Source organism: Schistocerca gregaria, chromosome 7, assembly GCF_023897955.1.
Source record: "Schistocerca gregaria isolate iqSchGreg1 chromosome 7, iqSchGreg1.2, whole genome shotgun sequence".
Classification (NCBI taxonomy): Eukaryota; Metazoa; Arthropoda; class Insecta; order Orthoptera; family Acrididae; genus Schistocerca; species Schistocerca gregaria.
In genome coordinates this window covers 494,301,178-494,317,326 of record NC_064926.1, presented here as the reverse complement: position 1 = coordinate 494,317,326, position 16,149 = coordinate 494,301,178, and the positions used below count along the sequence as shown (strand labels likewise).

Here is a 16,149-nt window from a genome sequence, read left to right as displayed (position 1 = left end):
TGCTGTCTCATATCCTCTATGGATAGACACAGATTGCAAATTATGGTTTGAGAATTGTTGTACAGCCTAGAATGAACCCTGGAAGAGGAAATTCCTTAATATGTCTTTCTTATCTAGGTGTCATTATGCACAATACATTTAAATTCTAAAGAAAGGGCAATACAAATCTTGCAGAAACTGAAATGCCTCCCTTGCGAAGCATAATGAAGTTTGTGTGTTCAAAGTGGACGTAGTCTGACCAGTTCAGTTTGCTATCAGTACATACTAGTAGATATTTTTGTAGTGCCCCTTCTTCTCCTGTTGCCTGCTGATAATTCAGTTTTATTACTCCTCTACACTTTTACCATTTATCTGAAACTGAAAAAAAAACTGGTTTTACTGAGGTTGACGGAAAGTCTGTTTTACTGAGTACAGTGACATCAACAGAAAATATGGTACCTTTACAATAGTCCGTACAAAGAGGTAGGTAATTTAGGAATTTTATTGATTCTATTATATGTTTTTTTTTTTGGTGATAATTTCAAGAAACTAACTCATGCATTTTTGTTAAAGAGGAGTTAGTGTGAGCTCGTCCATTATATTTTGAGACATTTAAAGACAAAATTTTCACTTTAATTTCTTCAATGAATACATCATGTATTACAATACTGCTGCTGTTAATAGGTATGCTTTGTTAATAGGTATTCTTAGCGATCAACATAGTATTCACTTATTCTAATGGAGTATGGAACATCAGATATGCTCGTATCATTTGGTATATAACGATTACGAAGGCTGTCGATGACTAGATCTCTGCTGTAATGTCTCCATCTTCTATTTTCAACAAAGCTGTGAAAAACCTGCTGTGTGGATGGCAATCTCCGGTCCACGAAACGTTTTATACGTACCCACAAATTTGCTTTGTTATTCTGCATAATCCAATATCTGGGGCAAAGAAGACACTCAACAGGTGTTAAAGCAATAATCCTACGATCTGTGAGATTTTCACCTGAAACAATTTTCAGTACAAAATGTTGTGTTCCCTGCAAAAATTTAAAAAGAGAACACAACAGATTACAGAAAAGATTACTAGATACTGTCAATATGAAATTTAACATCTTCACAAACATATTTCGGCAGCACTTCAAATCTTTTTTTCTCCCCAAGTAAACAAATGGAAGCAAAATTAAATGGAAATAGGGATGAGAGATGGACAACATAGAGGATCCTGAATCAGGAAGTGAAATCTACACTTAATCTAGACAGACTGGAATCGAGTTGAAAATCTATCACCACCAGTATTCTAATGTTTTTAAGTCTGTGATAAAAAGGAAAACAAATGGGCTATGTACAAAAAATAAAGAATGCAATAAAGAGAATCTAGAGCATTAATATACAAAAAACAGTGAGATCTGCAATTTATTTGTATCAAACAAAGATTAACATAATGCGATTTCAGATGATTAATAGTGGCCTGGTGGTGTGACAGACAGAAATTATTTGTCATGTGTTGAACAATACAGCTGATGAAAACTTCCTGGGGAATAAGCTGAATAATAAGCTAAAATGGATTCAACGTGTAGCAAAAGTATCAAAAATTTCAGTTAACATCTTTTGTAGCTGAAAGCATCTTTCATCATGCTGACTTGTAGACTACTATGTTGTTTTTCACAATTTCTCTCATTGATATCTCATGGAATCATTTTCCGAGCCAATGTAACTAAGTACAGTGAATAACTCAATGTCTTGCAGAATCTCCTTTTAAGATTCTGGAACTGTTACACTTGGGTGTCTATTCATTTTCTCCTCAATATGGCATTAACTAAACGAAACATTTTTTAACCTCATTTCACAAATATTATTATTACTGTTGGACCTAGGTTTTAGGTTATAAGCTCATTTTCTAGTATATAGCTGATTAATATGATAAAGGGAAGTCCTTGGTGGAATATAAATAATGGAAGTAGTAAAAGTAACAAACCACCCTGTCTGATGCCTGTTTAAGGCCAAACTTGCAACAATTTGATTTCATGAACTGTTAAAGATACTGAAACAAGGTTTTCAACATATTAGAATACACAGAAAGGTGCATAATTATGTTGCATGTGTAATGCACTTTACACTTGAATCAACTAAGATACTGAAACACTTATGTAGAGCGATAGCCTTTTTACTGCGTCCAGAAGCTCCTGAAAAGACAAGTGCAGCCATATAAAGCTTTTTGATGTTGGCAATGAAACTTTTTGCAAAAAATATCTGAGAAATAACTCAAAAATAAAAGTTAAGGCAGCTGGAATCACCTACTTCAGTCAAGCATCATGCAGTGAGGCTCTCGTGCCTCGTTCCACTATCTTATCATGCATTTGGCTGTTTACTTTCTTCCACATAAGCTGCTCACTTAAATATGAGTATGTACGCATATTTAATTGTTTTACTAAGTCTTCAATGATATGCTATAAGTTAGTATAAAGTTCCAGTTATGACAACCATAGCTGACCACTATATCTTTGTCATGTAAAGTAGGGCCAAGAGAAATTGTATTTAATTAGTAGTTTAAGCCAGTAAGTTGATTACTAAAGGACCTCATGCAGATACCTGTTATTTTCCTGTAGGACTTTCTGACTGATGACTTTCAGGCAAATTCAGCTACAGTATATTTAGAGGGATTCAGCTACAGTATATTTAGAGGGCCTGATGATGAGGAAGTGTATCACTGAAACTGGTTGCCAATAAATTGATAATGAAGTTACAGCCAACGGCAGTGCTGAAAATTGTAATAAACGTGTCAGTGCTCACGATCACACCCTTACCACCATTCAAACGGTTCCTTCAACAAATCTTTGGAGTACTGGCAAATCTACATCTCATGTTTTGACTTGCATTGTTGTGCAAATAACATTTCTAGTGTGCAGCAACGTGATTTACAATTGTCTTCTAGTAGCTGTTTATACAAAGCGCTATGGAAATTCCAACCACTCTCAGACCATAGAGATTTGTCTTTCAATGACTTCTGAGCTCTTTATCCGTTTACTATGGTCATATGATACACTGCTGCAACTAAGCTCCAGTTTAATCAGTGTCATAAACAGAAAAGTCAGTTGAATGCAGCTTAGGTATCCAACTTGTAGGATCTTGCATGCAAGTGCAGTTTCACGTGTCAGAAGTGTAAAGTTTCATATTCAGAATCTTTGATTCAAGATGTGATTGTGTGCCTTGTGCTGACAGGGAGGTTGCAGCTAAAACTTTGGCCACCATGCCACCAATAGTGATGTGAAATGGTTTGAGTCTCACCTAATTAACAGGAAACAATGGGTGTTGCGAAATAGGTAAGCAATCAGTCTTCATCTGGCTGGGAATTAATTACATATGGTGTTCCTTGATGTTCCATTTGGGTCTGCTGCTTTTCCTTGTGTACATTAATGACCTCTTGTCCATTAACTGCCAGATGCTAAGTTTGTTTTATTTGAAGATGATACAAACATTACGATAAATAGCAAGTCAAGTACAGATTTAGAAATGCCTGCCAATCAAATTTTCGTTGACATTAATAAATGGTTTAAAGTCAATTCACTGTCATTAAACTTTGAAAAGACTCGCTACATAAAGCACTCTGTCTTCAGGCCACGAGTGGCCTACTGGGACCATCCGACCGCTGTGTCATCCTCGGTGGAGGATGCAGATAGGAGGGGTGTGGGGTCAGCACACTGCTCTCCCAGTCGTTATGATGGTATTCTTGACCGAAGCCACTACTATTCGGTCGAGTAACTCCTCAATTGGCACCACAAGGCTGAGTGCACCACGTAAAATGGCAACAGCCCATGACGGCCTGGATGGTCACCCATCCAAGTGCCGACCACACCCGACAGCACTTAACTTCGGTGACCTCACAGGAACCGGTGTAACCACTGCGGCAAGGCCATTGCAATTCAGAATCAGTGAGAGATTTCCTTCTGGCATGTATGTAACATATGAAGACATGGAGATTGAAGAGGTTGACAATGTTAAATTTCTGGGTTTACAATTCAGAATAAATTCAATTGGGAAGGGCATACCACATAATTGCGCCTAAACAAATCTGTTAGATGTGAGAATGATGTCAGATGTAGGAGATATAAATATAAAAAAATGCATACTCTGCTTACTTTCATTCTATTAAGTCATATGGAATCATATTCTGTGGTAACTCATCAAACTGAGCAAAAGTTTTTTTGCACACAAAAGTGTTTAATAAGTCTAATTTGACGTGAAAATTCAAGAATATCACGTGGAAACCTGCTCAAGGAACTTTCAGTATTCTAACAACTGCTTCTCAGTATATTTATTTGTGAGTGAAATTTGTTTCAAATAATATTTCCAACCAATATCTCAATACATAGCATCAATAATGGGAATAAGAACAATATACACAAAGATCTAAAATCTTTTGCCTTGGTCCCAAAAGGGACCCATTATTAAGGAATGTACATTTTCAATAAACTACCAATAACCATTAATAATTTTTATAAAAAAATTGTTTCAGACAAAGCACAGTTACACAGAGCTTGAAAGACATTTTGATAGGCAAATCCTTCTACTTTGTAGATGAATATCTTAACAGGGACTGTTAGACCAGCTTAAGCAAAAATGTCAGTTAGATTTCAGTTGTGAAAGCAACAATCAAGATTAGGTAGTTTGTGTATGATATATTTATTAAAAGTGCATAACTATGTTTTATTCTGACAGTGTATCAATTCTGTAAATACAAGCAGTTCCAGTTTACTATAACATATTGACACATTTTGTCAATCTCCTGACAAATGATCAGGATAGAGAGTATTATATTTAAATGTTTTACATTTTTAATGTTATATTGTCTGACTTGTTCCATACCCTTGGGAATCATCTTATTTTTGTGTCTATGGAACAAGAGCTGAACCTAATCTCTAATCTACTCTAATCCAAGTCTGATCTCCTAGTCTTGACGGGATGCTTAAAATTACTAAATATTTCAGGATTTCTTTGGCATCTCAGCATGCTTCTATGAATGACATTCAGTTTTTCCAAGTTGTTAGTTGCTTTCTCATACAATGGTCAACTGATGATTCCAACTCATCATTCTTTAATTCTGCCTCTATGACTCATCATAGTATACAGGTGACAACATCACTGGCATCTCAGTATCAGATGACCTTTTATTTGATGTTAGCTGGGCACATCCTCTCTCCTTGGTGCTGTGACATATAACATGCATGTCAATGAAACTTCAGTCCTGTCCTGACTATGATAGCAGATATAACAGAAACTGATGTCTGCACTGTGTAGCAGACAGCTGTGTATACGGCAAGTGCAGTCATCTGGTCTTTGAGTGGCTCACCGATCACATGATCAGCTGCAGTATGAAGACAATATTGTGGTCCACATAGTAATGGCTGTGGGGAATGTGGGTTCAAAGCTCCCTTTAGACTTGACACTACTTGATCAGTCCATGGACACTAGTGCTGTTGAGTCTTTTATCAACAAGAACACATATCATCAGCTCAGTTAGCCTCTGCACAGCAGGCCCAGTGACAGGTCCTATTATACTGCTGCAAGACCATTCCTCTACCTGGAGAGCTGTCACTGTGGCTAAGTAAAAAATCATTGAACATGTACTAACCTTAGTGGTGCACTCCCCAACTGCTACTAACATTTTTGGCTTAGACTCTTTAACAGTTTTGGATTCACAGAGGACCAAGTTAATTTAGCATCAACCACAGCCTCTTTTCTTGATCTTTATGCCCTGCCCACATCCTATAAAGAGATTTTTGAACCAACACTCAGTTGTGCATAGAGCTTTCAACTAAGTCTTGTGAAGCTTGTACACTTCCATTTGCGGATGGTGAGGCTGTTCAGAACAGCTTCAGGACCAAGGCAATGTCCATGGTGATCATTAAAAAATCAAACAGGCTTTTGCACATCTGTGGTGATTTTAAGTCCACAATAAATTCCGAAATTAATGTTGATTCTTATCTTCTGCCTCACCCAGAATAGTAGTTGACTAAACTAGCCAGTAGCTACTATTATTTGAGGACAGATTTAAGGGATGCATATCTTCAAGTGTTGCTTGGTGATGTATCACATCAGTTGCTAGTTTTAAATATGCTGTTTGGCTTATACCTGTACAGTTGCTTACCATTGTGGATTGCAAGTGTATCTGTCATTTTCCAAAAGCATTTGTAATTGTTGATTCAAGGTATTCCACATTCTTTTGATTATTTGGATAATATTTTTGTGACAGGGTTGAATCCTTGTTTAAACAGCCCCAGGAAAATGGTTGATTTTTCAGTTAGGAAAGCAAAGTCTCTTGTCTCCGGTGTTATGATGGCCTCAAGACTGCTCCATTTCTTATGCCATGTATACCAGACCTGCCATTGACACTAATGATGGACGCATCCCAGTATGGCACATCGGCAATTTTGTCACACAAGTTCTCAGATTTATGAAGTCAAGAATTTTCATATATATCTGTATGGCAGCAAGTTCCATCTGTCAACTGAATCTTGACTTACATGTCTGGGCATCAGTCTAAGCTTCCAGATAAGATGGGCAGCATCTGCAGTGCTGGACATTCTTTTTATGCAGACAACATTAGAAAATCTGTTTTTATCCCACTGCCCAATACCTCAATACAGACACCCTGTATCACCTCCCTCTTGGCTGCAACATGGGATTCAGTTGCTCAGAAACTGTTTGTTTTGCATTGGATCAACAGCAGCAAACTACATTGGACGAATTGCCACTGGTGGCACATGAGGTTGCCTTGGCATCATCCCATGTCCCAATCTTGCACAAGATTTTTCACCAGTCCAGAAGCAGTGGCTGGAGCATGTTTCCCACCAGGCCACTTTGGTTTCAAGCAATTATTTTGCACTGTGCTACTTGCTCAATGCCACAAAGTGCATCTTAGCTTTGGCCACATTATACTCGGGACTGTTGGACATACAAGTAATTCTGCCCACACCTTCTTCATGCATCACACTGGAGAATGAAGGCCTTGGCCAGGCATCAGTGCCAATATTGAATGTGTGAACCACTCCTCCTCCATTAATCAAATGTCCCTAGCTAAACACTTTCCACCATGGTCCCACTCTGAATATCCTTGGGAGTGCATCCACATCGATTTTACACAGTTGTTTCAGGAAGCTAAATGATTTCTAGTGGAGAATGACCTCTCCAACTTTCTGTTCATGGTGCACATACCATTCTCCACCTCACCTACAACCATTTGTGTCCTTGAGAGGATATTTGTCACTGAGTTATATCTAGCAACCTGGTGTCACGTAAGAGTCCCCAATTTACATCAATTAAGTTTCAAGCCCTTCTTCACCACAATGGTATACACACCTGACCAATGCTCCTTTTCAACCCATCTTGAGTCTGGAGGTTGAACGAAAGGCCCACATTTATTAAACGCAAATAGGGAAGGCCTTGCTATGATCATCAACCGAGAATGCCTTGCACAGCTTCCTCACAGTGTACAGGTCCACCCACATCAACGATGTCAGTTTAACCAAAATTCTGCACATGCACAGGCATCACGTGCAACAAGCCCATCCTGCATGCAAGCCCAAAAACACGGGGGGCACCTGTGTCTGGGCACATGAGGCTAGTGTCCATGGTAGGCTGAAGAGGTCATCAAATGCAACAGGCACTGTCAGATGTTTGACATTGCAGCTGGGAACGTTTACCTGACCTGCCATAACAGCCCGGTCCCTTTGCGATCATAGTCGCAAGCAGTGCCCCTGGCTCTGACCCATGGACAGGACAGAAGGGTTACCACCAGCTGGGTCTCTTGCCCTCTCCCCATATACCTCCTGCAGTGGGTATGGGTCTCTGCTCCTGTACTCCTACTTGTCCACAGATGGGTGATAGATCAAGGTTTAAGAATCTATGGAAATGGGGCCGCTCCCTCTGTCCCAACTGTCGGTCATCCCAATGGCACTGGAGCAGTCTTTCTTTGTGGGCATGCTGCCATACCTGCGTGTTTCATCTGGGCGTCAAACCTAGTCTGGCAAGATCCATTGGGAGAGATCCTCCAACCTCCCACCCCTGGCAGTGCTAACATTACCTGCATCATTTTCAGCCCTAAGTGCCAATTTTTGGGGGTGAAAGAGTTAATACCCCCACCAGAGGACGCAATCGATGGCTGATCAGGAGCATTGCTGTTAGCTACGGTTAGATGCCATCGCCAGGTCTCAAGGGTGAGGCTAATTGCAGTATGGCACTAGGCGAATGGGTAAGGCTCAGCCTTCTTTGGTACACTCCATGAGCTCAGTTAAATCTCATCTACCAGCTGTTCAGATATTGACCTCGCTTTGGACATAGACTTTGTGGCTTATGTTCTTGGTGTTTATACAGTGATGCACTCATGAAAACCTTGGCGTTCTTCACAGATTACACACGGACACTTTAAATTGGTAGGACCAGGCATTAAAGAAAAATACCATGTACTGGTGACAGCTAGGATTCCATTGCAGCTGCTCATTCAGTCCAGACTAATTAAGTGGTGTATACCTTTGAAACACTACAGCAGTTTCTCAGGCTGATCCTAGTCTGGCAGAATCATTTTATTTTATTGCTTGTGTATTGATGACAAGTTGTGTGCCACTACCTTTTTATGACATTCTGTTAAATGGATTACACTACCCACCACATGATCTCTCAATTGTGTCTTTTTTTTTTAGAATTCTTTGAATTTCAGCTTCCGCTGCTGCTCTCTTCAGCAACAGTATTTGATGTGGCTCTGTACAAAATAATGCACATTCTCTAACTTGGAATTTCCATGCCCATCCATGCATTTTTCATATTTCCTCATAAAATACAGACCAATTTCTTTTCAAATCTTGCATCAATTTGCAATGTTGCACCTCAGACAATTCAGCAAGGTTTCCTGTCTTCTGGTCAACTAGATCAAATATATTAACTTCTCTAGTGGCATCAAGCTCGTCATGATTATCTTCTTTCTCTCTATGACACTTATCTCTTCCATTTCATTCACTGATTTCAACTCTCTAAATGCAGAAATCTCTTCATCTTTTTCTACAGTTCCATGATTCTTTGTCATCCTTGATAAGCAATTTTCCTTTACTAAAATCCAGTGTGACACATTTCTCTGTGAGCAAGCAAACTCCAAGCACAAAACTGACACACAACACTTGGACAGTTAATATGTTCTTCTCAGATTCCCTCTATCCACTCTTAAATCTTGTTAAAGCTTGCCCCTTCCTCACTGCCTTTGTCTCTCAAAATATCTATCTATATTCTATATATCTCAGTCTCTAAAATAGGTATTGATGCTTCAGCATTTATGATTCTGTTTTCATGCAATAGATCTTGTCTCATGTCCCTGTGATCTTTAAATTTCATGATTAATATTGGCAATGACCTGCTTCCAGTGTTCATTCCCAATTGCGTCACATTAGAAACTTCCTTCAGTTGTACAATTCTTGTTGTAGATGCATGTGTTCTCCATAAGTACTCGTTTGTAGTGACTACTTTGGTGACTTTCTCATACCACTCATAAATTCATGGCAATCATTTTCGCAAGTACTGTCTTTTTGCAGGTTGATCTCCTGAATACCTTGCTTCTTCAACTTTTCTGTGACTATCACAAACACTGCATGTCAGTCAGTCATCAAAATTTTGCCACATATACTCCCCTTGATAATCACCATTATTTTGTACCTCATGGCTACAGAAATCACCAAGGTCTCCTTTTTTTCAAATCAGAGCTGCACTCCCCATTCTGTTTTCTGCCCCTTTCCTTTCTCCAGTTTTCCTCTTCCACCATCAGTTCTATCTTGTCCAGCATTAAATATAATTCCTCCACATTTTGGTCTGGCAGCAGTGAAATTTTTCCATGCACTGCCAATGACAAGCTTTGAATCAAAATCTCCATCAGTCTTTCTTCACATACTGTATCACCCATATATGCTTTCTTGTCCCAATTTTTTCTATACAATTTATCATTATTACATATTGATCCCCCCCCCCATGAACCATGGACCTTGCAGTTGGTGGGGAGGCTTGCGTGTCTCTGTGATACAGATAGCCATACCGTAGGTGCAACCACAACGGAGGGGTATCTGTTGAGAGGCCAGACAAACGTGTGGTTCCTGAAGAGGGGCAGCAGCCTTTTCAGTAGTTGTAAGGGATGATTGACTGATCTGGCCTTGTAACAATAACCAAAACGGCCTTGCTGTGCTGGTACTGCGAACGGCTGAAAGCAAGGGGAAACTACGGCCGTAATTTTTCCCGAGGGCATGCAGCTTTACTGTATGATTAAATGATGATGGCGTCCTCTTGGGTAAAATATTCCGGAGGTAAAATAGTCCCCCATTCGGATCTCCGGGCGGGGACTACTCAAGAGGATGTCGTTATCAGGAGAAAGAAAACTGGTGTTCTACGGATCGGAGCGTGGAATGTCAGATCCCTTAATTGGGCGGGTAGGTTAGAAAATTTAAAAAGGGAAATGGATAGGTTAAAGTTAGATATAGTGGGAATTAGTGAAGTTCGGTGGCAGGAGGAACAAGACTTTTGGTCAGGTGACTACAGGGTTATAAACACAAAATCAAATAGGGGTAATGCAGGAGTAGGTTTAATAATGAATAGGAAAATTGGAATGCAGGTAAGCTACTACAAACAGCATAGTGAACGCATTATTGTGGCCAAGATAGATACGAAGCCCACACCTACTACAGTAGTACAAGTTTATATGCCAACTAGCTCTGCAGATGACAAAGAAATTGAAGAAATGTATGATGAAATAAAAGAAATTATTCAGATAGTGAAGGGAGATGAAAATTTAATAGTCTTGGGTGACTGTAATTCGAGTGTAGGAAAAGGGAGAGAAGGAAATGTAGTAGGTGGATATGGATTGGGGCTAACAAATGAAAGGGGAAGCCGCTTGGTAGAATTTTGCACAGAGCACAGCTTAATCACAGCTAACACTTGGTTTAAGAATCACGAAAGAAGGTTGTATACATGGAAGAACTCTGGAGATACTAAAAGGTATCAGATAGATTATATAATGGTAAGACAGAGATTTAGGAACCAGGTATTAAATTGTAAGACATTTCCAGGGGCAGATGTGGACTCTGACCACAATCTGTTGGTTATGACCTGTAGATTAAAACTGAAAAAAACTGCAAAAAGGTGGGAATTTAAGGAGATGGGACCTGGATAAACTGAAAGAACCAGAGGTTGTGCAGAGTTTCAGGGAGAGCATAAGGGAACAATTGACAGGAATAGGGAAAAGAAATGCAGTAGAAGAAGAATGGATAGCTTTGAGGGATGAAGTAGTGAAGGCAGCAGACGATCAAGTAGGTAAGGTAAAAAGACGAGGGCTAGTAGAAATCCTTGGGTACCAGAAGAAATATTGAATTTAATTGATGAAAGGATAAAATATAAAAATGCAATAAATGAAGCAGGCAAAAAGGAATACAAACGTCTCAAAAACGAGATGGGTAGGAAGTGCAAAATGGCTAAGCAGGGATGGCTAGAGGACAAATGTAAGGATGTAGAGGCTTATCTCACTAGGGGTAAGATAGATACTGCCTATAGGAAAATTAGAGAGACCTTTGGAGGTAAGAGAACCACTTGTATGAACATCAAGAGCTCAGATGGAAACCCAATCCTAAGCAAAGAAGGGAAAGCAGAAAGGTGGAAGGAGTATATAGAGGGTCTATACAAGGGCAATGTACTTGAGGACAATATTATGGAAATGGAAGAGGATGTAGATGAAGATGAAATGGGAGATATGATACTGCGTGAAGAGTTTGACAGAGCACTGAAAGACCTGTGTCGAAACAAGGCCCCCGGAGTAGACAACATTCCATTAGAACTACTGACGGCCTTGGGAGAGCCAGTCCTGACAAAACTCTACCATCTGGTGAGCAAGATGTATGAAACAGGCAAAATACCCTCAGACTTCAAGAAGAATATAATAATTCCAATCCCAAAGAAATCAGGTGTTGACAGATGTGAAAATAACCGAACTATCAGTTTAATAAGCCACAGCTGCAAAATACTAACACGAATTCTTTACAGACGAATGGAAAAACTAGTAGAAGCCGACATAGGGGAAGATCAGTTTGGATTCCGTAGAAATACTGGAACATGTGAGGCAATACTAACCTTACGACTTATCTTAGAAGACAGACTAAGGAAAGGCAAACCTACGTTTCTAGCATTTGTAGACTTAGAGAAAGCTTTTGACAATGTTGATTGGAATACTCTCTTTCAAATTCTAAAGGTGGCAGGGGTAAAATACAGGGAGCGAAAGGCTATTTACAACTTGTACAGAAACCAGATGGCAGTTATAAGAGTCTAGGGACATGAAAGGGAAGCAGTGGTTGGGAAGGGAGTGAGACAGTGTTGTAGCCTCTCCCCGATGTTATTCAATCTGTATATTGAGCAAACAGTAAAGGAAACAAAAGAAAAATTCGGAGTAGGTATTACAATTCATGGAGAAGAAATAAAACCTTTGAGGTTCGCCGATGACATTGTAATTCTGTCAGAGACAGCAAAGGACTTGGAAGAGCAGTTGAATGGAATGGACAGTGTCTTGAGAGGAGTATATAAGATGAACATCAACAAAAGCAACACGAGGATAATGGAATGTAGTCAAATTAAGTCGGGTGATGCTGAGTGAATTAGATTAGGAAATGACACACTTAAAGTAGTAAAGGAGTTTTGCTATTTGGGGAGCAAAATAACTGATGATGGTCGAAGTAGAGGGGATATAAAATGTAGACTGGCAATGGCAAGGAAAGCGTTTCTGAAGAAGAGAAATTTGTTAACATCGAGTATAGATTTAAGTGTCAGGAAGTCTTTTCTTAAAGTAATTGTACGGAGTGTAGCCATGTATGGAAGTGAAACATGGACAGTAAATAGTTTGGACAAGAAGAGAATAGAAGCTTTCGAAATGTGGTGCTACAGAAGAATGCTGAAGATTAGATGGGTAGATCGCATAACTAATGAGGAAGTATTGAATAGGATTGGGGAGAAGAGAAGTTTGTGGCACAACTTGACCAGAACAAGGGATTGGTTGGTAGGACATGTTCTGAGGCATCAAGGGATCACCAATTTAGTATTGGAGGGCAGTGTGGAGGGTAAAAATCGTAGAGGGAGACCAAGAGATAAATACACCAATCAGATTCAGAGGGATGTAGGTTGCAGTAGGTACTGGGAGATGAAGAAGCTTGCACTGGATAGAGTAGCATGGAGAGCTGCATCAAACCAGTCTCAGGACTGAAGACCACAACAACAACAACATATTGATGTGAGTAATTGGCGAGAGTCAAGAGTGAAAATTTCACTGAACGTTATTTATTTTGTAACCAATACTATTTCACAAACTTATCTTCCAATAGTTCATAGATCTCGTTTTTTGTGATCACTCTGCTGCCACAGGCATGCATTTCTCATTGCAAAAGGCCAACCAAAAAACTTATTTGTCTCTTGTTCATCCCAATTTACCAGATACAAGTCTCTAAACTGAAAAAGGCAACTTTAATGACTGAAATTTACGCACACTTATCTAACTATCACTCACATTACTTGTGGTGGTAACAATAACATCTTTCTGTTTAGCTTCAAACCTTGGCACAGTTTCTCTTTTCCCTTCCAAATTCGGCAGTTACACTCTGTTCAGACTCTACACTCCAATGACAGTGTTAATAAGTGATTTTTTGTTTACTTAGCAGACACTTTGTTTCTGTGATTTCACTGTCTTGTTTCTTATTCTGCATGGATAAATTTGTCATTTTTTATTTGCACCAGATTTTGTGTTCCACAAATTCCTCTTTTAATGCTTGAACATCATTCTCAATATTTATTTATTGCTACATTCTCTCCAAATTCTCTGTTACTACTCTTAAGAACTTTCTTAGGTGAAATCCTGACATTTTTTCACTTTTTGTAATTACATCACTTCGTTCACAAAGACTTTTGATCAAATTTGTGACAGCAGTATTCAAATTTCAGGTTGGAACTGTGGTAACTGTTTTTAGTAGTCTGCAAATTTGCTTATATCATTGTTATCCATTGTCAGGTAAGAATGACTCTTGGGTGTCAAGGTTTGCACTGCTTTGTGGTCACTTATTACACTGTCATTTCCTATTCCTGAGGCACTTTCCCATTCAGAACTTATTAAAATGTTTTCTGTTACATGTTTTTGTTTACTTTGCCTTGCCATTACACTGTTTGTCTCCATTATTAACAGGAATATTTTTAATTGCAAAAATGACTGTCCTCATCACTTTTCTTAGTTCATCTCTAATTAACATCACCCTACTTTTTACTTTAGATGCAGCTATCCAAATGCTGACACACAACGGTTCATAGCAAGGTGCCACGGCCCAGGGACGTATCGCCACACCCCCCTTATCTGTCAAAATAAATTGATCACATTTAGAGGGTGCTACAGCATGATGACTTGTATTATCCATCATTTGAATTTTAAGGACTCATCAATTGGTCTACACGAGAAATGCTATGATACAATTAGACATTTTATTTTTATTAACACTTTTTGTCCCACAGTTCCCTTATGTGCCACTAAACAACAGCTTAAGAGCAAAATAAATTTTTAATATATAGGAGTACACTACAGAGAGTGACTGTAACATTGAAGAGAGAGAGTACCAGATCAGGACAACAGTTGCAAAAGTTCACATATGAGAAAGTAAATAAGTGACCAGTCACTGCAACTCAGTCCTGAGGAAATAGTCAATGCATTAGGTTATTGTAAAAATTGTTAACTTAAATGTGATTTGTTAAAAGTTGTAAATTAACAAGAAAGAATAACACTCATTAACAGAGATGCACTTAACAGTTCAGTATCTCAGAAATGAATTAGACTTACTGCAAATAATTGTAGAGGAACACTCACCACCTGTGTTGGTAATGACTAAATAGGGCCTAAAATCTAGTGAAATAATGTATTATATATTAGAAAATGCCATAAAGAGGGTGGTGCGAAATTTATATTATTAAATATACAGCAGTTTAAAAATTTTTTTTTCTAAAACACCACACCAAATAGGGATGACAGTTGTTGTCCTTCACAGTAATGATCTTTTGTTAGCTAAGCATAAAATAATAAGGGTATATTGCCCACCAAATGATGTAATGTGCCTTATGGATAGACTTAAAAGTGTAATTGGTCAGACTTTTCCTAATTGCCTTGCTACGAGTAAGCTTGAAGCTTACTGATGTTTTAAGCTCATATAATGTTTTAAATTTAAAGATACTACAGTAATGTATTCATGTCCACTAGAATAGATTATGCTAAAATCGACAGAAATGTTATATAGGTAAGGTAAACTGCAGTAGCTTAAATTTTCATTATTCTGATCACTTTTGTCAGGTGATATGAGTACACAAATTAAGCTTTGTCTAAAATAGTAAAAGTTGTTCTGCAGTAACAAACTATGAATAGATCAAATATTCATTGTTTTAAACACAAACTTGCACAGAAGTGGGATTCTGTGCACCAATTCTGTTGATACATTGTGACTATAGTTGCCCTGTCAGATGAATCCAGAAGGTAGTTAAAGAATGCCAAAATGGACTGAAACTAGTCTGATTAGGCTCAGGAAAAGTATACATCACCTAAACATGTTTTATCAATCAACTAATCTGCAGGTATTTAAGGAAGAAAACAACCACACAAAGAAAACTTTCAAAACTTAAATTGCTTCTCTCCTCCCACCCGTAGACTGCTAGCGCTTTCCTTCTCCACTCCACTTCAGACTGCTGCTTTCATTCACTGCGACAGTTGCATTCTAGACAAAGATAGTAGTCATGTGAGCATCAGGTAAGCTTCCTTGTGTGAATATATGTATCTTTTCCTTTGTAAAGAGGGCTTTGGCCAAAAAAACCAATGTGTAATGAGTCAAATGTGTCTTTTTGTTGTGCCTGCCTACAGACTCAACATGTCATCTTTACAGTGGACAGCAATCTAATGTTTTCATAATGTTGTTGATATTCCATACTTGACTTTGCAAATGTTTGTTTATATTACAAATTATTTCATGTGCACAGTTACTTTTATACCTCTGTGAAGTTCAATAAGTACTGTTACTGTAATTAATGGTTTAATTACTTCTCTTCGGGATATATTTACAGAGGAACAGATGTGCTGTGTGT

The 16,149-nt window shown here is 38.6% G+C and overlaps 1 protein-coding gene across 2 annotated transcripts in view; it reads right to left on the bottom strand.

Moving 5' to 3' along the window:
• Positions 1-373: 373 nt before the first annotated feature.
• The window catches only part of LOC126281434 (cAMP-dependent protein kinase type I-alpha regulatory subunit-like), a 214,972-nt gene continuing 199,196 nt past the window's right edge, over positions 374-16,149 (bottom strand). The window contains exon 7 of one of the 2 annotated variants that reach the window (XM_049980398.1): positions 374-988. In XM_049980398.1, the coding sequence (XP_049836355.1) occupies positions 687-988 (302 nt within the window). In that variant the 3' untranslated portion in view covers positions 374-686. The remainder of the gene's footprint in view (positions 989-16,149) is intronic. The other variant, XM_049980399.1, reaches the window with a different exon arrangement.